Below are 27750 nucleotides of genomic sequence, written 5' to 3'. Positions count from 1 at the left end.
CTCAGAACCCTTGTATTTGTTTAACTAATGTTGACTCAGTTTCTGCATCTGGCCCAAAGGGCTGGTGTCATAGAGGTCAAGGTCATGCACAGGGTCCCTGGACTCAGAGAGTCCACAGCTTGGCCAGAGAAAGAGAACTCATGACACGCGTACGCAAGTACAAAAAAGTAGAAATATATGCAAGTGGGAGAGATAAGGGAAGCATTTGACCTTACTGGGGAGATTGAGGGGGGGATACTCCCAGAAAATGAGGTTTGAGATGAATTTTGATGAAGACCAGATAAGATCAGAGTAATTTCAGGCACAGAAGGATCACAGAGCAAGGGCTGGGAGAGATGCACTCTGGCGAGCATGTGAAGTGCTAAGAAGCTGAAACACTTTGTTTTTGGGGTAAAGGAGAGAAATGTGGCAAGCCCTGCATTGTGCACCAGATTCTCTTTCATATCAGGCTTATTCCTATGGTTCTGGGACTGCCATCCATGGCTTTCTTCAGCATCTGGTTCCTTTCTGGTTCAAAAGTGGCCATGTGAGGGGCTGGAGTGATAGCACAGCGGGTAGGGCATTTGCCTCGCACGCAGCCGACCCGGGTTCAATTCCTAGCATCCCATATGGTCTCCCGAGCACCGCCAGGAATAATTCCTGATTGCAGAGCCAGGAGTAACCCCTGTGCATTGCCAGGTGTGACCCAAAAAGCAAAAAAGAAAAAAAAAAGTGGTCGTGTGAGGGTCACACCTTTCAGTGCAATCACGTGCTTGAGATGCAAGAGGGAAAATCTTGGCCCTACTTGGGACTACCTTCCTGTAGGTCAGCATGGGGTCAGCAGAAATGGTCAGGTCAGTATCAAAGCTCCTTTCCCCTCGATTCCTCGGGCTTTTCTTTTTAACAGATGAGGATGCTAGCAATACCTCTGAGCTACACCCTCCGCCCAGCCCCACTTAAACATTGTGTTTAAACACTGTGAACTCTCTCAGAGTCCCTTGGCATCTCCGGCTCCTCCTTCCTTTCTGTCTTCACCTGGCAGCCCCATCCCTTCAATTGCTGCCTACCCCAGTTTGCCTGCTCCCTGTTCATCTTTTTGTCAACTTCCTGAGCTTCTGCCACTCTCTGTTCTCACCTCAGCAGGTCATTCTCCCCAGGGAAGCCTCTTACTGGATCATTCCATTCAACTCTTTTTCTTTTTTTTTTTTTTTTTTTTTTTTGCTTTTTGGGTCACACCCAGCAATGCACAGGGGTTACTCCTGGCTCATGCACTCAGGAATTACTCCTGGCGGTGCTCATGGGACCATATGGGATGCTGGGAATCGAACCTAGGTCGGCCATGTGCAAGGCAAATGCCCTACCCGCTGTGCTATCTCTCCAGCCCCTCCATTCAACTCTTAGCCCTTCAGCCCTTCTTATTTGGGGGAGTGAGGGGGGGGGGTTGGAACATGCCCTTCAGTGCTCCTGCCTCTGGTGGTGCTTGTGTGCTGCAATATCAGGAATCAAACCCATGTTGACCGTGTGCAAGGTGAGTGCCTTGAGCCCTGGACTCTTCCCTGTCCCTTTCTTTAAACGCGCTTGCTTTCTGTACTGCCCGGCTCTTCTGGTCTTTGTCTCCCAGAATCCTCTTTTCCGAAGTGTTTTCTCCCTCCACCCCTGAATTATTGGTGTTCTGTCACAGGCGCTCGTTTTTCTCACTTCTCACACTCTCCTTGTGTGATCTCATTCACTGTCATGACTGCTGATCCCATGGAGATGTTAATAACTCCTGGACCTCTGAATCCAGACATCGCTCCTATGCTTTAAGCCTGTGACTGTCCCCCTGGACATGCCCCTTCACTTGCCCTTCTGCCTGCCCCAGAGGCCAGACACTGCACAGTGGAAATCGGCACCCCTCCCCCACCCCTCAGCAACCTCCTCAGTCTCCCTGCTTCTCACCCCGATTTCTCAGGTCCCCCCTCCTTCACACCCCACTCCATCCTGAGCTGAATCTGCCTCCCTTCCCCCTGGTCCAGATGGACATGTGATTCAGAGTTAAGTCATGTCCAAAAAGCCTCGTCCAGACAGGTCTTGACCAACCCTGAGACGTCACACAGGCAGGAATTGGAAAGCAGTTAAAAAAAACCCATCAGGAATTATGATTCCAATCCACTCACACTGCGCCTGCAAAGGCACCTTAGATGCCTCATTCCTACCCTCAGTCTATGGTCATCCTGTTCTCACCCACTGTTTTAGGCAACCCAGTCACCTACAACCACCCCACTCCCTAAACACCCCAGCTCATAGCAAACCCGAATGACACTTCCTTGTTTGCCTATGAAATTTTACTTTTTAAAAAAATGAATCACCATGAGATACAGTTAGACTTGCACACTTTTATGATTACATTTAGGTCATGCAATGATTGAGTACCCAGCCCTATCCCTCCATCAATGCCCATTCTCCACCACCAATGTTCCCAATGTCCCTCCTGCCACCCCTCCCCCATCCTCCCCTGCCTCTGTGGCAGGCACATTCCCTTTTACAAAGTGACATAATGGGAGAGACTAACACACCTAAGGATAATAGAGATAAGGGCCAGGAGGATCGCTTCATGGCTTGGAAGCCGGCCTCACATGCTGGGGGAAAAGGCAGCTGGGATAGAGAAGGGACCACCAAGTAAATGATGCTTGGAGGGCTCGCTCAGGATGGGAGAGGTGTGCGCAGAGAGAGAAATTCTACTTTCTAGCCCCAGTAAACTCCTGGGCGCTGTCCAGCAGCCTGCCTTCTTCGCCCCACCTCCACCTCCTTCCCAGGCTGCGTCTTTCCTTCTTTCACTGAGCCTTCTGTTTCCAGATGGTTTTCTAGCGTCCCCCTGTGCTGTTGAGCACACACCACTGCCCCAGAGGTCTGAGAATTCTGTATCTGCAGTTGAAACTGCCTGGTATCAAATCACCGTCTTTCCAGGGTCAGGCAATCCCTAGGATAGAGACTGGCCTGGGTCAAGGTTCATCCCTGGTGTAGACACCTATGATGCTAGGTTGGGTATGGCTGTCGGAAACAGGACTTCAGGGAATTATGTGTGATGGCTGTGAAGTTCAAGAGGAAGTGGGGTCTTGGCTTGGACAACTAAGACATAAGTTGTATGGCCCTGAATACTCACAACTGATCAAAGTTCCTAAGGCTCATAAAACTGATTTTTAGGCAAATATCTAACCTCTTTGACTACTATCTGTCTGTTTATCTTATCTATCTATCTTACAGGTTCAGGAAGCAACATTTATTTATTTAATTGTAACTCCCCCGTTTTTTTTTTTTTTTTTGGCATGGGGTCATACCTAGTGATGCTCGGGAGTTTCTCCTGATTTAGCACTCAGGAATCACTCTTGGTGGGGCTCAGAGGACTGTATGGGTGCTGAAAACTGAAGCTGGGTGGCCACATACATAGCAAGAGCTTTACTTGCTGAACTGTCTCTCCAGCCCCCTCCCTTCCTTTTCTTTTTGCTTTTTTGGTCCACACCCAGTTTTCAGGGCTTATTGCTGGTTCTGTACTCAAAGATCACTGTGGAGTGATCATATGGATCATATGTGGTGCTGTGGATCAAACCCAGGTCAGCTCCATGCAATGCAAATGTCTCAGCCTCTGTATTATCTCTCCCGGCCACCCACAAATTTTTCCAAAAAATTTAAACATAAACTATTTGGGGGGGACGCATCTAGTAGGTAGATGGGGAGAGGGACTTTCTGGGACAATGCTTGGGTCATTCCCCGTGGAGCTTGGGGACCATGAAGTGGCAGTGGTTAAATCTGGGGCTCCTGTAGCAGAAATGTTAAATATACACTTTAACAGAAACTTCCTCTAGAACACCAAGATGTTAATTATAATCATAAAAGACCTTTAAGTCCATTTTGTTTCTGCAGTAAAATCTGATCTAGAAATTCAAAATGGAAGCAATCAGAAATATCAAGTTCACCTCTGACAGAAGGAAGTTTATAACCTATGCACAAGTTTTTAGAAAATAATATCACCAGGGAATCATTGTTGGTCCCCTTATGGGTAGAAAAAAATAATTTTAGAAAATTTATTTTCATATCAGCATATTGTAGCATAATTCTTAAGGAAACTTTTACTTTAAATCAGTTTTATTGTAAGCCCAGAATAGAAATAGGAGTAGGAGATGAACCTTGTGTTGACAAGAAACTGGTGAGAGAAAAAGAAATATACTATGGGACCACTTGTTTTTAAGAAATGAAACGCTGGATTTATGTGTCAGCTTATAAAAAATATTTCTAGGCACACACTTGTTCAGCAGCTATTTGGATCTCACCTGAAGTTTTTAGTATGTTTCAAATAAAAGGAGATTCCTTTGTTCCAAGAGTGACTTTATTTATTTATTTATTTATTTATTTATTTTTGCTTTTTGGGTCACACCTGGCGATGCACAGGGGTTACTCCTGGCTCTGCACTCAGGAATTACCCCTGGCCGTGCTCAGGGGACCATATGGGATGCTGGGATTTGAACCCGGGTCGGCCGCGTGCAAGGCAAACGCCCTACCCGCTGTGCTATCTCTCCAGCCCCCCAAGAGTGACTTTTATACTCTATTAATTCATTTATTGAAAAAATATTTTTGATCAATTACATGCAAGTTGTTCTTCAAGATATAGCACTGTAGCACTGTCGTCCCATTGTTCATTGATTTGCTTGAGCGGGCACCAGTAACATCTCCTTTGTGAGACTTGTTACTGGTTTTTGCATATCACAGGTAGCTCGATAGCTTGCCAGGCTCTCTGAGAGGTACGGAGGAATCGAACCCGGGTCGGCCGCATGCAAGGCAAACGCCCTACTCGCTGTGCTATCACTCTAGTCCAGGATCTTCAAGATATAAAGTTGAAAAGTGAAAGCTCCGTAAGGAGCTTTTACTAACATTTAGGATGTTTAGTAAAAGCAATATTAAAAGCACACTTTTATAGGGCCAGAGCAATATTACAGTAGGTAGGAACTTGCTTTGCATGGTTCAATCCCAGCATCCCATATAGTCTCCCTAGTACAGCTAGGAATAATCTTTGAGTGCAGAGCCAGAGGTAATCCCCTAGCATCGCTGGGCGTGGCCCCCAAACCAGTAAAGAAAAAGTGCATTTTTACAGTTACGTACTAATAGCAGAAAGGGAAAGCCCTTATGCATAACAGTAAGGCAGTCCTGGGAAAGAAATGGAATTGTCATGTGATAATACAGCAATTCTACTTCTGGGCATATATGGAAAATAAATTGAGCAAGAACTCAAAGATCTTGAATACACCGAACTGCACTGCACTGTAGCACTGTTGTCCCGTTGTTCGTCATTTGTTTGAGTGGGCACCAGTAACATCTCCATTGTGAGACTTGTTGTTACATTTTTTGGCATATCGAATATGCCACGAGTAGCTTGTCAGGCTCTGCATGCAGGCGGGATGCTCTCGGTAGCTTGCCGGACTCTCCAAGAGAGACAGAGGAATCGAACTCAGGTGGGCCTCGTGCAAGGCAAATGCCCTACCCACTGCACTATCGCTCCAGTCCAAGTTCCTTGAATACACAGGGAACTTAAATGTGAAAGCAATCCAAGTGCCCACCAATGGACAAATGAATAAGTAAGATGTGATACAATCTTAAAAAGGAAGGAAATCCTGGCACATTGACACATGCCATAGCATGGATGAACCTCGAAGGAAGTATGCCGAGTGAAATAAGCCAGACACTAAAGAACAAAGACTGCAGGGCAGGGGAGACTGCTCAAAGGGGCAGCGTGCGTGGCCTGCATGAGGGAGGCCCAAGGCTGATCCCCAGCCGCTATATGGTCCCCCCATCATGGAGACAGACTCCCAAGCAATGCATAGGAAGTAGCCCCCCAAACTAAAGCAAACAAAAGGAGTAAATATGATTCCACTTACATGCAGTTCCTAGAATAGCCAAATACACAGAAACACGAAGTTGATGGTCTTGTCAGAAGTAGGACAGAGATATAATGGGAAATTAGTGTTGAATGAACTTTCTTTTGTGGGTGGGGGAGAGCTACTCCTGGTGATGTTCAAGGGTTACTCCTGGCTCTGTGCTCAGGGATAAATGTTCTCCAGCCCTTTAAAGGCCTTTGTGTTGCTTTTGTTTGTTTTGGGGCCACACCCAGTGGTACTCAGGGTTTACTCCTGGCTCTGTCTTGATTCAGGGATCACTCCTGGCAGGCTCAGGGGATCACATGGGGTGCCCGGGACCAAACCCAGGTTGGTAAGGGAAACCCCCTACCTGCTATGTTCTCCTTCTGGCCTGGACTTTCTTTTGGAAGATGAAAAAGTTTTGAAGCTGGCTGGTGGTAGTCGTTGCTTGTCATGTAAATGTGCTCAATGTGACTGAACTAAACCTTTAAAAATGATTGAAATGATATTCTGTATGTCACTAGCATTTAAAATAAGTTACCCATTTATAGAACCCAAGTGATACTGGCTACTCATAAAGGGAGCTTTTTTGCTCTTTGAAGATATATATAGATATGACACTTGATCAGGGAGGCAACACGTATGGTGGATTGTCAAAGCCTTCCGCATTAATTAGTAATGGTGTGACCTTAGCCAAGTAACATGTCCCCTCTAATGGCAGTATAGCGTAAGGGTTATCAGGATGCTGCCCCATGTGACTTGTTTGAATCATAGTTCGTTTAACAGCCATATGACCTTGGTCTAGTTATTTGACATCTTTAGGTTTCTGCTTCTCCAACTATAGATGGGAGGGTTAATGCCCAATTCATAGGGTTGTTATGAAGGTTCAATTAGGTGAAGTCTTAGAAACCATTAGCACAGTGTCTGCCATGAACTAAGTGCTCAGAAAGAGTCAGCAGTAATTACTATTTAAACCTTATTTATAAAATAGGGTTAATATTACTTGTCTTAAAATCTGAGTTGTTTTATGGATCTGTAGTATCAGTGGATGTGCAAGAGTTTTACAGAGAGTTTAGACAACATTGGTGAAGATGGGGAAGAGTTGTGTATGCATTCCTATTTGAGGAAAAGAAGGTGTGAGACGTTTGGGGGTGATTGTAACACAGAGTATATGGAAAGGAATCGTGGGGAGGCTAGAGAGCCACGACAAGGAGGAATTATGGAGGGATTGGGAAGCCCTTGGCTGAAACCCATTTCAGAGGCAGATCCCATGAATAAGACATGAATAAGATAAGACAAGGCCCATGAAATAGAAATTCAATTAGAGAGCTGTGTTAGAATGTTTCAGTCAGGCTGGGCTTCACTAACAAAATTCCATTCACTGGGTGGCTTTAACAGGAGACGGCTGGAGACATTTGGGGCCTGGAAGTCTGAGAGGAGGGAGAAGCAGAGTCAGCGCGAGTGAGGACCATCTTCCTGACTAGTGCCACCTTCTCCCTGTGCACCCACCAGCCCTGTTTCTTTCTCTTCATTTGAGGAGGGCAGCACCCCAAGTGGTGCTCAAGGTTTCCTCTTGGCTCTGTGCTCAGGCATCACTCCTGGCAGTGCCCAGGGCAAAGATGTGGAGCCAGGAAAGAATGTGGCTCAGTCAAGTGCAAGGATAATGCCTTTTTGTATATTATGTCTCCCGCTGTCTCTGTCTGCCTCTGTCTCTGTCTCTGTCTCTCTTCTGTTTTGGGGCCACACTTAGCAATGCTCAGGGCTTACACTGGACTCTGCACTCTGGGATCATTCCTGGCATGCTTAGGGGGAACCCAGGTTGGACACGTGCAAGGCAAATGCCGCCCTACCCACTGTACAATCACCCCAGTCCTCTCTCCTTTTTTTTTATAAGCTCCTCAGAAAGGCTCTACCTCCCATTTAATCTGAATTGACTCAGAAAGTATTCACCTCCTAATGCTGTCACTTTGCAGGTTACTACTTCGACATATAAATTTGAGGGGCACACATTCAGTCCCTAATAGCTTGCAGTGACATTTATTTTCTGATATTCATGTTCTGTGCAGTTCTTTCCCTTTGAGTGTGGGTTGGATCGAGTGACTTGCTTCTAATGAAGAGAATAGAGCAGAAGTAATAGGATGTCACTTCTGTGATGAGATTACAAAAAGACTGACTTCTGTCTTGCCCTCTCTTGCTCTTTGACTTCACTTTTTTCCCCCCTCTGTTGGGAGATGGCGGGGGCGGAGGTGGGGGCGCTCCAAAGTAGTGCTTGGGGCTCCACTTCCAGAGATGCTAGGATCCTGAGATGTGGCACTGCCATGGTCCCATCAGTGTTGGGGTCACTGATGCCACATGCAGTGGTTCTCTGGGGACCATGCAATGGCCAGGGCATCTGCATGCAACCTCTGGCCCCTGACCTCTGAACTACCGCCTGGCCCTGACTTCCTCTGTCCTTAGCACTAGCTTCTATGTTTCAACCAGTCCTCTGGAGAGGCCCATAGGCGAGACAAGTGATATCTCTGATCAATGGCCATCATGCACCTGGACCTGAAAATAGCCAGTGAGTGGAGGAGGAAGTGGGGCCTCCCGCTGCTATGCCCAGAGATGACTGCAGCCCTGGCTGTCCCCTTGATGGCAGTTTCATAAGACCCTAAGCTGGAGGCTCCCAGTGAAGCTGTATTCAAATCACTAAACACACAAACACTGTCAGATATTTGTTGGCTTAAGCTAATAAATGGGGCGGGGGCTGGCGGGGGGAGTGATAATGCAGCATGTAGGGCATTTTCCTTGCACTCAGCAGACCCAGGTTCGATCCCCGGCAATCCCCCAAGCACTGCGAGGAGTAACTCCTCAGTGCAAAGCCAGAAGCAACCCCAGAGCATCGCTGGGTGTGACCTCAAAAAATCAAATAAATAAATAATATACATTGGGGGTGGGGTGGGGAACTGTTTATTACCAAGCAACAGCTAACTAATTTCAGGGATCCTTAGACCCCTCGCACTTGTGAGCAACTGGCTACACACCATAGTGCCTCCATGATACCCTCAAATTCAAAACTTCACCAGAATGACACAAGACTCTGAGAAGAGATATAGTTTAAGGCGAGTATTAGTGTGACGCTTGTAAATCAGGGTCAGTCAATGAAGAAAGCCCAAGGGGAAGGTGTTGGAGCGTCCAGGTTCTCCCTGCACAGGGCCAGGACATGGCATGTTCCTGGCCAGTCAGGACCAACATCCAGCGAGGGCCGCTCTCATGAGCTTCAGATGGCTCCAATCACTGGGTTGATCTTCCTGAAGATCAGTCTCCATCCTGAGTCATCTTTTTAGAATAAAGACAGGGTGATGCAAAGGGAACAGGATAATAGGCACGCCTATAACTGGGAAATTCCAAAGATTTTAGACATTAACTTCCAGGAACACAGGACAAAATCCTGGCATAGGCTCCGCGCCTTTTAGGCCACACATAGCAGTGCTCCCTACTCAACATTTGGGGGACCCTGCAGTGCTGGGGACTGGATCTGTATGCACAGCACGTGCTCCAGTTCTTTGGACCATCTCCTGCTCACAACTTAGTGCTTTTTGTTTTTCATTCTTGGGCTACACCCAACTGTACTCAGGGCTGGCTCCTGACTCTACTCTCAGAGATCACGCCTGGCAGTCTCCTGACCATATGAGGTGATGGGGAACAAAACCAGTTTGGCCAAATGCAAGCAAGACAAGTGCCCTACTGCTTTCCTATCACTCTGGTCCCATAACTTTTTTTTTTTGCTTTTTTTTTTTGTCACACCTGGCGGTGCACAGGGGTTACTCCTGGCTCTGTACTCAGGAATTACCACTGACAGTGCTCAGGGGACCATATGGGATGCTGGGAATCAAACCCGGGTCGGCATTGCTAGGCAAATGCCCTACCACTGTGCTATTGCTCCAGCCCCTGGTTCCATAACTTTTTTTGAACCATTCTTCTCCTCATCTGTAGAAGCCCCTACCATGTGCCAGGCACCAACCTAGGTTCTTTGATTCACTGACTCTTTACATATTTCTCCTCTTCTAGTCCTCTCCTCTGCCCTACTCTGCCCCTGCCCTTCTCTCCCCCTGCCCTTCCCTTCCCTCTCTTTTTCCCTTTCTCTCCCTTCCCCTTCCATTTTCCCTTCCCTTCCTTTTCTTTTATGGGTTTGGGTTTATAGCTCACACCTGGTGGTGCTCAGGGATTTCTCCTGGCTCTGTGCTCAGGGTTCACTCTTTATAGTGCTCAGTGGGGACCATGTACTGTGATGGGGATCAAACTGGGGTTGGCCGCACTTTACCCCTTTACTATCTTTCCAGCCTCCATTCTTCACATATTTTTAGTGCTAGTTAGCTTTGCTGCAGGTAAGGGAAAATCCAACTAACAGGAATTTAAAAATAGGAATTCAATTTTCTTGCATAACTAGAAAACTAGGAGTGGTTTCTAGTCACGCTGGTTGTGCTCAGATATTCACCAATGTCTGCGGGCACCTAACTTGTCCCCATGTTCTTGCCCTACTTGCTGTTTGTTTTTAACAAACGCTTTATTTCTGAATATTTACAGAAAAATGAGAGGATAAGTTCTCCAGTACCTTTCCCCATGTTTTCTGTTATTAGAATCTTATTTTGACATAGTCCATTTGTTATAATGAGTGAACTGATAAGGACACATTATTCTTCACTCGATTCTATACTTTATTCAGATTCCTTTCCTTTTTACCTTCTCCTGTTCCCAAATCCAATTCAGGACACTTCGCATTTGGCTGTCATGTCTTCTTAGAGTCTTCCTGATGTTGACAGTTTTCTAGACAGCCTATGTTTTTGACGGCCTTGACAGTTTTGAGGAGTACTGGTCAGATATTTTGTAGAATGTCCCTCAAATGGGATTTTTAAGAAATGTATGTGTGTGTGTGTGTGTGTGTGTGTGTGTGTGTTTCTCACGACTGGACTGGGATTGTGGGTTTTAGGGAGGGAATATACACAGAGATAAACCACCAACCTATGTTGATTTTTATTCTCAGACCGTCATCTCATTACTCAGGACTGCTTCCGCTCCCAGCGCACAATTGAGGCTACACTCAAAGACAGAGAGAGACAGGGCCGAGTCTGGTTTGTGCCTTGGCATGAGAAAAGTCCTGTGTCGCCTACCCCAGCAACCCCATCTCAGAAGGCCGGAGACAGGATGTTCATTCTACTTAGACCTGAGCTTGTTGGCACCGGGGTGAGAGCATAGATGGAGCAGCATGGAAGGAGGCGGGCCTCTGGTGACAGAAGAGCGACTGGCAGCCCTGGCCCAGCTGCCGGCTCTGAGGCTGCGCCGCGCTAGGCGCTGTGAGGAATGAAAGGATTTGAGATGGGCCTTTGGATCAAACCGTCGGAGACTGTGCCGAGCAAGCAGCATTCCCTTTCAGACCCCCACGACAGAGATGCTCTCTGATCCTGGGGATTCAGCTGGCTCAGATATCTTCAGAAGATGAAGATTTGTCACATGTCACGCGTGCTCATTCCTGTTGTGACGCGGCAACATGTTTTGGGAAGAGGAGCATTTCGTCAGCTTCCCAAGAGGTATAGTTCGGAGAATATAACTCTTTCCTAGAATTCAAAGTTATCGTTGTTCTCTTTCTTTTTTTTTCTCTTCTTTTTTCTTTTTCTTGGTGGGGACAATTCAAGTGATACTCGGGATTAGGGGCCACCCTTACAGTGCTTCTGGGCTATATCTGGCACTGCTGGGGGTTGGTTAATGTGGTGCTGTGGGTTAAACTGGGGGTCTTGGACATATAAGACATTTACTTACTCTATCATTTGAGCCATATGCCAGTTCTGATTCCTACTGTGTTACTCCTCTTCCTCCTCTGCCATTTCTTCCTCTCCTCCTCCTCTTCCTCGCCTTTCCCTTCTTCATCTTTCTCCTCCTCTTCTTCTTTCTCCTCTTCCTCTTCTTTGTTTTTGGGCCATGACTTACTCCTGGCTCTGTGCTCAGGGATCACTCTTGGTGGTGCTCAGGAGACCATACGAGGTGCTAAGGATCAAACCCAGGTCAGCCGCATGCAAGGCAAACGCCCTCCCCACTGCACTATTACCCCAGCCCCTCTTTTTCTAAGTCAAATCAGTTATGTTATGGTTGTACCACAAAATAACTTGACCTTATCATACTTGTGTACTCAAGGGAAAGCTCACAGGCAGACTGAGAGCAAACACAAGGTTATCTAATGTGCAGATGAGCCCTAGACTAGGGACAAATATTCTGAGAACTTAGAGCAGATGAAGATCAGTTTCCCTCCCCGCCCCGAGCAGAGCTCCAGTGGTTGAAGACCTCCGGAGCCTAGCCACAGCCATGCTCAAGGCCCCTCTCCACACGTTCGGACGAGCCTCATGCATGAAGGAACCGGCAAAGGAACCCGGGTGTGTGGGACCCGAGGCTGAGACCTCCAAGCCTGTTCTGATCGGGACTGGGCCTCTTCCGCCCAGATTCCCCATTTTCCAGTAGCTAGGCGATCTCACCGAGGGACTGCCCCCCAGCGCCCTGTAATCCCACCAACAGCCAATATCCAGAGACTATAAAACCAAGCTCCCAGAAGTGCATGGCCGTGTGACACCTGATAGCCTACTTCTCCCTCTGGAAGAACATGGCAAGCTACCGAGAGTTTCCTGCCCACGTGGGAGAGCCTCGCAAACTCCCCATGGCATATTCATATGCCAAAACCAGTAACAAATGATGGGTCTCATTCCCTTGACCCTGAAAGAGCCTCCAATGTGGCACCATTGGAAAGGATGAGTAAAGAGAGGCTTCTAAAATCTCAGGGCTAGGACGAATGGAGACGTTACTGAGACCGCTCGAGAAATTCGACGATCAAGGGGATGATGATGATGATGATGATGATGAAGAAGATCAGTGAAGGTAGACAGGACAGGAAAACTTTGAAGAGTAAGGGTTCTAAACAACCATGAAGCCTTCTGGGGGTTGGTCTTCATCCCCCTTTTCTATAGCTGAAAGACTCAGATTCTCCTAATAATTATTTATCCTCTTAATACCAAGTGCCTGATTACTTATTTTCACCAATGTGCAGTTCACCTGTTAGAGTCTTGTGATTAAAAAAAAAAATTAAATGGCTTTTTTTCTTGGACCTTCCAAGAAGTGTTCAGGTAGCTGGGGCGGGAGCCTGGAAGGCACACTGGATACCACAGTCTGATGATTGGGTACTGCTTAAGCTTAACAGTGCTCAGCATCTCCAGATGTAGTACTGGAGATGGTAATCAGGGCCCTATGCATGTTCCAATGCTTAAAACTATCTTTCTGGGGCTGGAGCCATAGCACAGTGGATAGGGCGTTTGCTTTGTACGCGGCTGACCCAGGTTTGATTCCCAGCATCCCATATGGTTCCCTGAGCACCGCCAGGGGTAATTCCTGAGTGCAGAGCCAGGAGTAAGCCCTGTGCATTTTCAGGTGTGACCCCAAAAGCAAAAATAAATAAATAAATAAATAAACAAACAACTATCTTTCTGGCCCTTTAAACGACTGGAACCGGGTTTGGAGGCCTCTTGGCTTTCCTTTGCGGGTGGTGAGTATCCTGGCAATACTCACAGGCCCAGGCTCTCGGCTGCTCTTGCTACTCTTGAGGACCCAAGTGGTTCTGGGGCTCAAACTTATGCTTGCCATATGTAAAACATGAGTTCTAGTGGTTGAGATCTCTCTCTGCCTTCAAATGCTTCCTCCGCCTCTGCAGTGTTTTGTAGGGTGAATTCTGTAGCCATACAGATCAAGATTTGAATTTATGATTTAGTACTTACTGCATTTGTGGTCATTTGTAAGCTCCTTAGTGCCCTCCCCGCCCCCGAAATAAAATTTTGATTTAACTTTGATTGATAGTACTGTACATTTTTTGAGAGTTCAGCTTCATACCTCTATTTGTATCCAACCCTCACCACACCCAGCGCCAAAGTTGTGTTCCTTCATTTAATAATCATCTGACCCAGATAGGGCTGTTGGGAAATAAGATGAAATAAGGGCAGCACAGAGCACGGCATCCCACCTGAGAGTGTGTTTGACAATCACATCTGCTGTGATGATCAGCTTGACGGGCGCAGCCGTGGTGCTGCTAATATGAGCCCACGGAAAGGGATGGCGAGGAGAGAACCTCTCGCTTGGTTTTCACCACTTTGTCACTGTTAACTTTGCATGAAAGTACGCTCACCAAAAGTAAATTACATTTCCCTTGACTTTTTAATAATCACTGCCTTAGAAACAGCAAAGATGGATTCAACTACTTAGGGAGATCCAACTTTATTAGCTGTGAAGGCACCGACCATGTGACTCAGACTGCTGAGAAGAGACAAGGCAAAAGCCTAGTTGAGAAACTGGTAAAAGCACAAGAGATCTTGGAGCTTGCGCAATTAGTTGACACTGTTTATTGGGGCTTGGAAGCCAATCTAAGAGAATTTATGCTTTAAATCAATGGTGGCTGTCAATGAGTCTGTGAGGGAATTCCTGGGAACTCGGGCTTTTACTGCAAGTCATATTGATAACAACAGAAAGAGATGCTTCCCAAGCAAGTCAATCCAATCACTTAATGTAGAATTATAGTATCAAGTTTCCACATCACTGGATGACCACGGGTTTAGAGGTGTTTGACATAAAATAGCTGTGGGTGTTAGACATTTAACAAGTTGTCTTATTCCTAATTGCTGGCATTTGCTTAACTGTTTTCTTAATTCTAATTTATGTTTTTATGTTCCAGTTTGTTTACAGAGCCCATAGTTCCCAATTGCCTTTATTTGCTTAAGTGTTTCTTTAATTTTATTTACATTTTATATATGTTGCTTTGCTTACATAATTCATTGTTTGGAGTGGGCTAGAAATAACCATAAATCCCCATTGCTAATTAGCCTCATCCTCATGACTGATTAGTCAAGATTATGAGCCTAGGAGGAGGGCAGGGAGGAGGCCTTAGAGTGAGTCACAGGACCATTGAATTTTAGAGTTGGAAGGAATTTAGAATTTCAGGCATCTTTAGGATATAGAATTCAGTGCTTTCATATCCCCAGAATTAGAAAATTATAAAAGATTGGTAGCTTGCTCTTGTTCTTTGATGCAAAAAATGTATAAGGATTTGGTGACAGCTTTGAAAAACAAGTTAAAAATAAGGAGAAAACCCAATCAATGATGACTCTGAGTAACCCCTAATGGGGGCTTGAAAGGAGAATCAGAAGCTTGACACATAAATGGGCTAGAGCAGGGAATATTAATGAACATGAGGGGGCCGCTTCTTTGGAGGCAAGTAAGCAGAGAGGATTGTTTGGAACTCCCTCTCCAGCAGCTGTGCAGTTTGTAAGGATTTTAGCTCGCCTAACTGTAAGGTTAGCTATTAGCTTTGCAGTGGGGAGTATTTAAAAGTACACACAACATATGAAGGAAAGAACCTGGAACCGAGTAGTCTACTTCATTCCAAGAATCCATCTGGCATGTAAAGAACTGCTTGTCCTACATTAAACCCTGCAGAGTAAGAGCCATTTTTCATATCCAGTACCCCTATTTTTGGTTTCAGGTAAGACAGCTGACTGAGTCTGCAGAACGAACAAGACTTTGCAGAACCAAGTATCCAACCCATCCAGGGAGAATTCTGTGCATTTAAATAGTTTTTGTTGAGACCGTATTTGAGAAATCAGGTTAAGAGAACAGGCTTGCATCTTACAAGAAGTGCAAGTTGAGAGTCCTAACTGTGAGCCTGTATTCATCTGCGGATGGAATCTAGTGCTAGAAATGGTGTTACAGAAGCGAAAATCTGTGGCTGGAGTCAGCGACATTAAGAGACTCATGGGAAGAGGGTAAGATGTAAGTGAAATCCAGTGGATCCTTAAAGAAATATTTCTGATAAAGAGCTTGCTTATGCAGCTTTATCTGGAAGGAGTCAAAGCAAAGGATGCCAAAGGAGTCACCCCCGGATTATCAGGAATTGGTAAGTATGTTAAAGGTTGACAGTCCTGAGTGTCAGGCCCTGTCCTTCGAGATCTTCTTCCCTTCGGCACATTTTCATATGCTTCCCTTTCAAGTCTGCTCAGCGCAGACTTCTAGCCAGCAGGACTACCAGTTCACTCCTTACCTACTCATCCCTTGAGGGGCAGCACAAGGCCCAGGCGCTGGCTCAATGACGAGCAGCGCCCTCTCGGTTACTATGGTGACCGAGGGAGGGGGCGTGGCCACTAGCCGCCCCGTCCCCGCCCCTCTGCCCAGCACATTTCGAATGCTCCAATTGAGATAGCCCTTCCTTGCCTCCGTCCCGCCCCGTTCACCGCCGAGCGCGATGCGATTGGCCCGGGGTAGGCGGTCGGGTGCCTGGAGGGTACCACCTTCTGACGGCGAGAGCGGGAAAGTGCACCAGGCGCTGTCCGAGGCGCGAAGCCCACGGCGCTCGCGGAGCCGCACCTGGGTGGCTTTGCAACGAGTTGCCTCGTGTCCCACACACAACTCCCCGTTACCCATGACATTTCGCAGTACAGAGCGGGGCCGGGGTGCGACCATAAGGTCTGGGGGCCGGGGCTAACCCATCCCGGCGCTCGAGACCCGGACGAGACTCGAGGAGCCGGAGGCGCGTACTGGATCTCCGAGGGTCGGAGGCCAGAGGGGGCGGGCCGCGCCCGGTGGGCGGTGCCAGCGGCGGCGGCGGGCGGCGCGAGGCCCAATGAGCGCGCGCACCGCCCCCGGGGGCGGGGCCTGCGGAGCGCTCCCCCGCCCGCCCGCTCGCCCCCGCCCCTCCCCCGCGGGCGCCCGGCCGCAGTGAGTGAGTGGCACTGGCAGCCTGTCAATCCCTCAGCCGAGCGGCCTTCGAGCCCGGTCCGCGGCGGCTGCTGGCAGGGTGCGCGGCTCCGGCGGCGGCGGCGGCGACTTCTCCCGCCTCATCAATCTGCTGTCCGCCCGGCGCGCGGCCCGCCAGGGCCCTCCATCGGGCTCCGCGCTCCCGCCGCGCCGGCCCGCCCGCTCCCAAACTTTCCTTCTCCGTCCCCCGCGCTCCCCTCAGCCCGCCGCCTCCTCCCTCGCCGCCGCCGCCGCCGCCGCCGCCGCCGCTCCCTCCCCCGGGGCCGCCGGGGCTCGGATCCCGCCCGGCTGAGGCGGCGGCGGCGGCGGCGGCGGCGGCGGGCGGCGGCCGAGGGCGGGGAGCGCGCAGGCTGGCGCAGGGGGCAGCGGGCGTCCCGGCAACTCGGCGGGCGCTGAGGAGCAAGTTGCGCGGGGCCGCCCGGCTGGGCGCGCGGCGGCGAGGAGGCGGCGCGGCGGCCGCGTGAGGGCAGCGGGCGCCGCTGCCTCCGCCTTCGCCACCGCGGCGCGGAGCCCGGCGCTTCCGCCCGCCGCGGGTCCTCAGCGTCGGCGGCGGCGGAAGCCCGAGCCCGGCGCCCGTCCGCACCGCCTAGAGCCGCGGGCCCCGCCGGCCGGGCCGCCCCCTCCCCACGCGGGCGGGGAGCGCGCGGCCGCCGCCCCCTCCCCCTCCCCCCCTTTCTTCTCCTCCCTCCTCGCCGCCGCCGCCGCCGCCGCCGCCGCTGCCGCCTCAGCCTTCGCCCAGCCGCCGCCGCCGCCCGCTCCCGCCCGCGCGCGGCGGGATGGACGATCAATCCAGGATGCTGCAGACTCTGGCCGGGGTGAACCTGGCCGGCCACTCGGTGCAGGGGGGCATGGCGCTGCCGCCGCCCCCGCACGGCCACGAAGGGGCGGACGGCGACGGCAGGAAGCAGGACATCGGCGACATCCTCCACCAGATCATGACCATCACCGACCAGAGCTTGGACGAGGCGCAAGCAAAGTTGGTGTCGTCTCATTAAGCATCTTTTGTGTGTGTGCGGGGGGCCGGGGCCGGGGCGGGGGGCTGGCGCCCGGGGCGGGGGTCGCGGCCTGGGGCGGCCGGGGAACTTTCTCCCCACCTCGGCCGCCCGCCGGGGCCTCGGGGCGACTTGGCCCGCGCCCCTCGACGCCGGCGGGAGTCGGCAAAGTTGCTCTGGGGGTCGGGACGGAGCCGGGCGGCGTGGGTCGGGGGGGTGCGCGCCCCTCTCGGCCCCCCACTCGGTGGCCCGGGCCGGCCCGCTCGCCGCCCGGCCCCCGCCGGGGGTGTGCCAGCGTCCCGCCCGCCGCCCCGGCCGGGCCCGGCCCGCTCACGGCCAAGTGCAACTTTCTCCGCCGGCCCCGAGCCCGCAGCGCCGTCGCCCGGAGGCTGCGGGCCGCGGGGCGCCCTCGGAGAGCGGGCGCGGGGCGCGGGCCGGCGCCGGGCGGGTCGGGGTGCGGGCGGCCAAGTTCGCGGAGCGGGGAGGGCCGCCGCGCAAACTTTGCCGAGCTGTCACCGCCCGCCGGCCGCCCGCGGCCGTGGCCCTGGCCCCGGCCCCGCCGCGCTGCGCCGCGCCCTCCCCCCGGGGCGCCGCCGCCGGCCCCCGGGATCGCGGCTCCGGGCGCGGGTTCGCGCCCCGCGGTGGCCCCGGCGGCGGCCCGGCGGCCCGGCGGGGTCGCGCTGCGTTCGGGCCGCCGCTCTCTCCGCCGGAGCTCGCCGCCGCCGGCCGTCGCGCACGAGTCAAGTGGAGTTTCCGTGGGACCTGCCCCGGGTCCGGGGAGCCTCGCGAAACGGGGGGTCCGGCGTGAAATCCCGGGGCTATAACTTAAAAGGAGGGCGCCATATTATTCCATAGGTGATGCTAATACCTTTGTGTTTTGCCTCTTTTTTCTTTTCCTTTTTTTTCTTTTTTTTGTTTTTTCCTTTGGAAAAGGAAACATGCTCTGAACTGTCACAGAATGAAGCCCGCGCTCTTCAGCGTCCTGTGTGAGATCAAAGAGAAAACAGGTAAGACGCGGCGCCCCGCGGTGGGCCCCGAGACCCCCGAGGTGGGGTCGGAGCTACTCCTTCGACTCTCCAGTTGAGAGCTGCTGCTTTTGGGCACCGCCATCTTTGATCATTCTCTTCTTCCCACCTTCTGATCTTGAGGAAAAAAACTGCAATAAATCTGGAGTCGATTTCCCAATCCCGCTCCGGGTGTACAATGAAGTGCAAACGCGGGCGGGCTTGGGTCGCCGTCCCCGGGCAGCCGCCCCGGGCAGCAGGCGGGGAGGGCGCCCAGCGCGCCCGCTGGCCTCTCCCGCTCCTTTCTCCTTGATTGTGTGTCAGTTTTTAAAAGGAGCTAGGGGAGGCCGGATGCTAAGGACCGGGTCCGCGGGACCCCGGGAGAAGCACCGCCCGAACTTTTACTCAGACATCCCCCAGCTTCGGTGCAAGCAGATAGGAGATCAGATACAACTGGGCAGACCCCAGTGGCATGTTTGAATTAGTGATTTAGTTGGGAAGGTTACTTTTAAGGAGGGAGCGAGGGTAGTGAGGTGGGCATATGCAGTGTATTCCTCCTGATAACTTGCATTAAATTGGATGCTTGAAGTCACTACAGCGTTCACCACTCTGTGATGAACATAAATTATAAATTAGAAAAAGGGCCACTAATGTGGGGTAAATAATTTTCGAAGTGTTCAAAGCAGAGGAAGATTAGTAGAGGTGCTGGAATGAAATCTGTAAGTACACATTCGCCAAATTTCTGGCAGTTCATTTCGGTTTAAATTTTTGCTTAGAAATCGAAGATATTTCAGTGTTGATATGGTAGTTGCAACTCAAGTGAAATTAAAGGTTAATCTAGATATGTTAATTGGGCATGATCTGTCCCCTATACCTGGCGAACAAGTGCATCAAACAAGCTTTTCTGTCTTTTTTTTTTTGCCGGGGGAGGTGTTGGAAGAGGTGCATTTCGAGTGTATGGTATCAAAATTGCTTTTTTAAAAAGAAGTTGAGAAGCAAAGAAGAGAAAGTTAAAGTCAAGATACTTGTCCTTATCTCGAGTATTGCTTTTTCAAAGGTTAGATTGTGTTTAAATTGACTACAAATAACACATTGCTGTGTATTTGCTAGTTTTGGTAAGAGAGGTGTCCACATTTTAAACAGACCTTTTGCCTTGCTAGTTCTGTTCTTATCCTAAAAGTATAAGATACCTGTCAACTAAAATATATGCTATGTATGCTAGAACCATAAATAATAGCAAATATTGAGGGCTTTACATTGTACTTTCTCTGCTTTTCTTTCACATAGTACATACGGTTTCTTAATATTGAATGATGTTTTAAAAAGGCATATTTTATATTTTGAAAATTACAGGCATTTAAAATTATTAACTTTCCCTCTGTGCTGATTTTTTAAAGCTACTTTTAAAAGGCATTGTGATTTAGAACAGTAGATAATTTTTATCTGACTATTAAATGAGACACACATTCAATCTTGAAGATTCTTAGCTTAGAAGGCTAAAAGTATGTAATTCTCAGTAAATTATGTTGCTTAATGTCCAAGGGCTTTCTGGCTATCAGAGCTTCACTTCAGTTTCTGCTGACAGCTAAGCGCTGGGGTATTGACTGTGTTGTGAATATTAAGATTGATTCAACTTTATACGGCATTATATTACTAGGGAGAGGGGATTGATATTCTTCTTCCCTTGCCCCCTTCTCATGATTTGTATTTTGAAGTTTTGGCCTATTCATCTTGAGACCCAAACCCAGAAAACTGCTTTTCTTGTTTAGACATTTAGCAGCAGGCAGAATTCAATTAGGAAGCATAAGTCCTACTTGCTTATTTGCACAAGACTTAGTTGCACCATTCTGAAAGGAAAGTATAGTCAACCTCACTGCCAAAGGTGAGTTACGAAAAAGAAACAAGTCTTTTCAGCCTGAGATTATTGGCAGAGACAGCTTTGGTAGGGCTTTTGCTATTTAATAAGAAGAGGTAGCTGACAAAGGAAATTTTTGTGTTTTGAAAATTGTTTCTGAGCCTTTCAGTGATAACTTGTAAATTAGATCCTCTTTTTGTGCTTTGGCCAACCAAAGCAAGTTTGCCCCTTATCCCTTTCTAAAAAGCCAACAGCTGACAGTAAAGGCGGCTGTCTGGGTAGAGGCATCTTCCTGCCAGCCTCTCTAAGCTCGAGAGGGACTAGATTTAAGTACCGAGTGATTGATGGGGGTGAAGCTCTTTCTCTGCTCTCTGTTCTCCCCTACTACCTATAGCTCCTCCTCACCCTCCAAAATCATCTTTAGAAGGAAACAGGGATGCTGGACTCAGATTTCTTGATTTGAAGTAAAACTGGGTCGATTATTAGTGTTACCAAAGCAAAGCAATCTGGGCAGCAAATTCCAGGTCTTCTCCCCCCCTCCCGAACCCCCATCTGTTCCCACAGTCAAAGCTTTGGAAGCATTGTAAACTTAGAAGCATTGTGGAGTATATGTATATTTTAGAAGCTTTTTCTTCAGATCATTTTAGTGAGTTCAATAATACAGTTTCCAAGAATTAATTCTCTAGGTTATAGAAAGTTTACCTAATCATTGGTAATGGAAACTGGGAATGGTATGTGATGACTCTATTCTGCATAATGGCGGGGTAGGGGGTTGACTAGTGAGGAGGTGGGGGAAAAACTGTCACTTCAGTGGATAATGTAATTTCAGTTGTGCTTTTTCTAAGATAAAATTATTTTTAAAAAATTCCGTGTATTCGTAGATCTGCCAGCAGATTTTGAGGTTTCTGAACCGGCAATGCAGTGAACATTGCCAGTTTTGATGCACTTGAGATTTGGTTTGGAAAACATCCTCCCCTTCCCCCCAATGCCCCCAGCCCCACCAAGAAAAGGTATTTTTCCCTTCTGACAGATCAATGGGTAATCTACCACAATTATAGTATTTTCTTGTTCAGAGGCAGGGAAAGTATACTTCTAACTATGATCTGCTTGATTTTTCTTGAAAATGTATGCTTTTGTAGAGTTCATCATATAATTAATTTTGGATAGGAATGTCTCATTGTTGAATTGTGATATTTATGCATTTTGAAAACAACTGTAAAGTTAAAGGCTTTAGGATCATGATATTTGTCCATTTAAACTGTTATATAAGCTGTTAAGATCATTGCTATGTTAAATTTTTTTTTAACCCATGTTTTACCATCTATCTCTTTTTAAATGATCATTATACTAGATCAACTTATCTACATACTTCTTTTGGTACATTCCCTCACATCTCTTTTTGGCCACCTTAATAGTGTTTGAATGCTTTCCTTTGTGAAATATTCCATCCTCATAAATCAGCCCTCTTTCCGAACATCTTAATTCTGAAAATATGAATAAAATAAGTAAATGGATCTTTTAAATAAAAATGTACTCAAACATTTTTAATGAAAACCCAATATTTTAGAATATATTTGAATCACACTGTGAAAAAATGTTGTTTATTATAAAGATAAATTGGTACAACCTTTTCTTTCTAAACAGTAGGCTACAATACTCCATGTTGATAGCTGCCAACCAAACTCTGATTTATTACTACCACAAACCCTAAATAGCGTTCATTTACTAGTAATGTCTAATGGCATACATGATGGTTTGCCAGATTTGTGGCCTTTGTGAGGCTTATAAGCAGGACTGACTTGGGAAGATCATAAAACTTAATGAACTTCTCTACTGCAGGAGGTGTCCGCAGGGGAAGAGAAAGGCCTGCTTGGCTGGTTGGGCTGGTTGAAGTATTTTTCATGTCTAAAGGGAAGAAAATGACTATTAAAAATGCTATACTTTTAAAGGTACCATCCCAAGAAAGGGCCCGAAGAATTTTGGATGTCAAAACTGGACAAAGAATGATAGCTTCTGAGTTTTTATCTGCGTTTAGAGCATGATCTAGATGACTAAACCTTTTATCTTTACTGCTATTTGTGTGACTAGCTTTCAAAGGGCCAGGGCAGTACTCCCAGTCAACACCTCTCAAACTCGAACCTTAAAGGTTATAGACTCACTGTAGTTTCTTGCTGGTTCTTTTTTAACTCTCAATGCTTCAGTATAAATACTTGTGCATTTTTCTTTGTACAGTGCCGTGTAATTCTTTAATTCCCAATGTATAAGGGCATAGTCTGTCAAGTAAAAATTTAGTGAGAAATGTTAAAATTGTTTTATATGAGTTTAAATGTTACTTGTGTATGTTGTTTACATGTTTTTAAGTTGTTCTTGTATATTTCCAATATAATTAGCATTATATGTCCCAAAGTTAAGAAAACAAGTGCATTGCTCTCACACGACTCATTTTTATGTTTTACTACATTTATGCTATAGTTTTTAAAAAGTTTTTTTTATGTGCACAGCTTTAGAACTAGAAACATGTCAGAAGAGAAGAAACTTGAATTCTCTATGAACATCACCCACCTTCAGCAACATTTGACCAAATCTGGTTTTCTCTGTTACTTCCACCTTCTCGAAAATCACTTTGGAGCAAACTTTAAGACTTTGCTTACATTAGAAATATTAAATGATAAAATGGAAATAATGCAGTTTATCTTGTCAGGAATTATATTGCTTTAACACACATTTTCCCTTACGGCAATTAAAATATTTTAAATCATTTTTCCCTTCCATTTTTTGTGTGTTGATATAATTTATTGGAGCTCTATGTTCCAAATGAGGATATAAAAGAATAGCATTTTTCTAACTTTTTTTTACCCTTCCTCTCCTATCCTGATAATACACATATTTGCAGAAAATCTAGAAAAATAAGTCTTATTATCATCCAGGTTTAAAATTTCATGATAAAAAGCATCAAGTAGACGTTATCTTAATATTATTATTATGGGGCAGTCTTCCATCCTTTTTTGTCCTTCCCATTAAAAATATTTGAATCTGCTTGTATTAATATTGATCTATGCTGTAATTCTTTTGTACTTTCAGTATTAGTGAAGATTTTATTATTAATACTCTTAAATAAATTTTTATTATAGATTTGTATATTTTTTGGTAGTTTATTTGGGACTTTACTATGTTTTTAAGTATTAATTTACACAATTTTATTCTGAATCAAAAGTATCATAAATACAGGGTAAAGGAAGCCTTGAGTTGCTCCAAAGAGCATGCTGGCTCATTGACGTTTATAAAATATGTCTTTTATACTGTGGACCTCTTCATTTTAATTAATTTTGCTTGTATATTTAGATTTTAGTTTATAAATTTTGTAAATTGGTAGAGATTGCAATTTAAGATCTTAGTTGGATTTTTATTTTGATAGTACAGGATGAAGATATATGAAGAATTGAAATCACATTTCATGAACCACACCCTAAATTAGTTACCACTTTATTTTATATACACAGCATTGAGGTACCTAGTCAGAATAAGTACTTAATACATCAGCACCAATATATTAAATTACATAAGGATTTTTGGACTATTTTCCCCCATTTATATACTTGTCAACATCTATAGATATTTATTATTTCAATATTGACATTATGAGAATAATGTTTTATTTGTTTTCTCAGCAGGCTGTGTTTAGCCATTTATCAGGTTGATCTGCATGATTTAGGTCCTAACTGATTGACAATGCTAGCATATTCTCTCTCCCCTCCCTACTTTGACCTTTTCTAGCATTTGTTCCACTTCTATAGGTCATTTGAGACTAAAAGTATGAAGATGTAAATAATTTTCATCACTGTAGTACAAATTGATCAAAGTTTTCTAGGTCTTGCTATCATAGATACATATTTTTACAAAATTATACAAGTTAACCTAACAAGTTGCTCTCACAGCCTGGTGTTAGTGTTATTTTAACAAATTAATAAATAATGATTGAAGGGCCACTAAAAAAAGTATCTTTTTATACATCAGGCACAGAACATATTTGAAAAAATTCCATTAATATTCAACACTTAATGCTAGTTTTTTCCTTTGTAGGCAGAATAGTCACTAGAATCTTTAAAATTATTTTTTACATAGCCATTCTATATTTATATTGTAGTTTTTTTATGGTAACAGTTATTTGCTTTGGCATTGAGTTGAGTGAATCTAGCAAAACTATCTGCATGGTAGTGACTGAGTAGAACTGAAACCAAAAGTAATTGAATAAAAATAATTATTAGAAGTTTTGTACATTTTTTAGTTTTTTAAGTGCTTAAAAAATGTTGTTTTGAACAATAACCTTTTTTGTATTATCATACTAATGAGAACTTAGTATACAATGTAATCTTTTTAATGCTGATGATTTCTCACAGTGTTTAAACTATAATTTGAGAGATTCAACATCTGTTATGGCAAAGTGATTTTTTTCTTTTATGTGATACATCAGTTTTCAATGCATATTTTTTAGGGTTCAGAGTCCAGCAGGTGGCTTTTTACATTAAAAATTAATAAATTTTAAAATCCCGTAAAATTTTATTTCAAATTCAAATTAAATAATTGTGAATGTCAACATTTCCACACTCTATATTAACACTTATAATGGAACAAATGGTTGCATATAGAAATTATCTGTAACATAATCTAAATTAAGATTCTAAACAGGCATTACAGATGCTTGTAACTTTGGCAATTATCATTTTGTTTGGTGAACAGTAGTAAAACAGTGTGCGGTAAAAGTGTTTAGAGAGAGAGGATAAATAAATTGAACAGTTTTGCAATGCAAAGTGGTTTGTGGTGTTTTTGAGGATTTCTTGGCTCTCTCTTAACTGCTATTGTGAGCCTGGAGCAGATTTCCCCATTGCTAATGCCCTAGAAGTATTAATTCACTTTGATATGCTAATTAGAGGGCATTATGCAAGAAATGAGATTAAGTGGCAGCATGAAGCCATTTGCCTGTCAGTAAATTGAGAGCTTTAGCATCAGGAGGAGCTTTGTTTTTTTTTTTTTTTTTTAAAGTTTCTCTTGGTTTTGCATATAAATAAAATTGATTGAAAGGTCTAGAGAAGCTTCTAGAACATTAGTGGATTCTTCCCCCCCATGATTATTTAAACTTAATGTTACAGATTTTTTTTTCCTGAATATTAATTGACCTAATTGAAGGTACAGATAGGAAGTTTTCATTGTACTTTCTCTGAATGAAAATAGAATTTTGTGCCATCTAGTTTTTTTCCCTGTTAGCATAATTTTAGCAACTTGTCTAGTAAACTGTTAACCACTTCTTTGGAGAAGTATAAACTTGTGTGTGCTTGTGCTCCAGTATCTTCACTCAACTGAATTTCACAAGCATATTTTCTTTACTAGGGAGATAGGAAAAGTTTTTGAACTGGGCCCTGGGAAACTATATTAAATGAGCATTAATACACTAATGTCAATACCTAAAAGCTGGAATAGTTACAGTTAATGACTAAGCTTTGCCCTTGAAATAATTTATTTTAGCATAAATCATGAGATTGTAAAAAAATAACCATATTATTTATCATGTTGAAAAAGGAATTTCATACTTCATTATGACTTTGCTAATTTTGTGATTTAAGTCAGATCTTTTATTTTCTCTATATAGAGCAACGATATGATTTTTTTATTTCTCATGAGAAAATGCATGAGTGATACAGCTATGGGAGTGTTGTAAGGGGAGAAGGACAGAACTTCAGGCATATGAGAAGGTTAAGATTTCCTTAAACTTGGACCTTCTTGCTGCGTAAATTGCAAAACTCTGGTAATCTGGAGCTTTGTTGGAGAGAGTGTAGATAAAATACTCATTGGGGCTTGGTTCTAGTGTATGAATTCTCCCACTGTCATCGTGACTATAGACCCAATAAGCCATAACTTCTCTTCAGAGCCATATGGATTATTTAGTCACCACAGCTGCCATGCATGCACACTCTCGAGACGGGCAGCTCCGTGGTGTGCATGCGTGGTGCCTGTTAATGTTAATGGGAGTTAGGAATGTGCACATATAGAGGGGAGGAGAGTCTCCGGAGACAAAGTCCTGATTACATTTCCCAGTGAAGAGGGCTTAGTGTACCTACACATTAGTTGCTCTTCTAAATGAAATACTTGGTTACTTTAAATTCTCATTCCCTTCTCAGACTCCCTGAACTAGTTAAACCAATGAATCCTCATTAGTCTCTGATTACTTGCAAAATTTCATTTAAAACATATGAAGTTATTTTTGATTGAAATGGGAACAAAAAGCTTTTGAAATTGCGTGTTATTATTTTTAACAAAAGACTTCTACAGGCTTCCAGCTATACTAAGCCTTGCACATTGGAATTTATAGAGGAATTATTGTGAGGGACTACTGAAGTATTAAGTGGCATTTGATGAGGGGAAATCACTGCATTTAAAAGAAAAAAAATAAAAGATATAGATGAATTGACAATCTTATGTGGAGGTGTTAATATTCAAATGTCCTTAGATGGGGAAGAATTGACATCGGTGGTCTTATAAGTCTCCCACTCCACACACACCTTCTTTCAAAAAAAAAAAAACTTAAGGATGAAGGTAGTTGGGATTCATAGTCAGATATATCATTTTCAAGTTGGAATAGGAACTAGAACAGGAAATTGATTTTATATTTATTATGAAAGCAAGAACTCTGCCACCAACTGACAGCCATCCAGGTTTTAGTTTTGTGATAATTGTTCACAGACATTACTCTGCAGTTGGCCCCGATTATTTATAATTTAGATTGGGAGTGTTGGTCTATTAGAAGGTATGTGTTATAATGAATATTTCTAATTAACCTAAGTTCTACTGGAATATTTATTTTCCTTTTACATTGGATCTTGGGTCTGGGATTAACTGTCAGTACTGGTAAGAACAAGTTACAATACATTGTGCAATGATTTTTCTAGCTTCATGGATGTATTTATTACCATTTTTGAGCAAATTATACTAACATGAAAAGTTGTGTTTGAAATGATTGTATGCTAGATAAGGCGATACATTACAGGAATGGTTGGGTTTATGGAGCTTTATGTAGAGGTTTTCTCAGAAATTATAGCACAGGGCTGTCACTATAAAACCCAGTGATACAGTTGGTAATAACATACAGTGAAGGTATTTTTAGATTTTTCACTTCTTATTCAAATAAGTGAGAACCCTCCAGTTTTTCTCCTCATATTTCTTTATTCATA

General features: G+C 45.4%; 1 protein-coding gene across 4 annotated transcripts in view; it reads left to right on the top strand.

Moving 5' to 3' along the window:
* Nucleotides 1-17344: 17344 nt before the first annotated feature.
* PBX3 (PBX homeobox 3) overlaps nt 17345-27750 on the top strand; it is a 214510-nt gene continuing 204104 nt past the window's right edge. For 2 of the 4 annotated variants that reach the window (XM_055124428.1, XM_055124421.1), the window contains exons 1-2: nt 17348-17652; nt 18602-18675. In XM_055124428.1, coding sequence (XP_054980403.1) covers nt 17453-17652; nt 18602-18675 — 274 coding nt within the window. In that variant the 5' untranslated portion in view covers nt 17348-17452. Of the gene's footprint in view, nt 17653-18601; nt 18676-27750 lie in introns of all 4 variants that reach the window. The other 2 variants (XM_055124423.1, XM_055124416.1) reach the window with 2 other exon arrangements.

Source organism: Sorex araneus, chromosome 1 (genome assembly GCF_027595985.1).
Source record: "Sorex araneus isolate mSorAra2 chromosome 1, mSorAra2.pri, whole genome shotgun sequence".
Classification (NCBI taxonomy): Eukaryota; Metazoa; Chordata; class Mammalia; order Eulipotyphla; family Soricidae; genus Sorex; species Sorex araneus.
The sequence above is the reverse complement of the archived record's forward strand: the minus strand, read 5'-3'. Positions and strand labels throughout refer to the sequence as shown.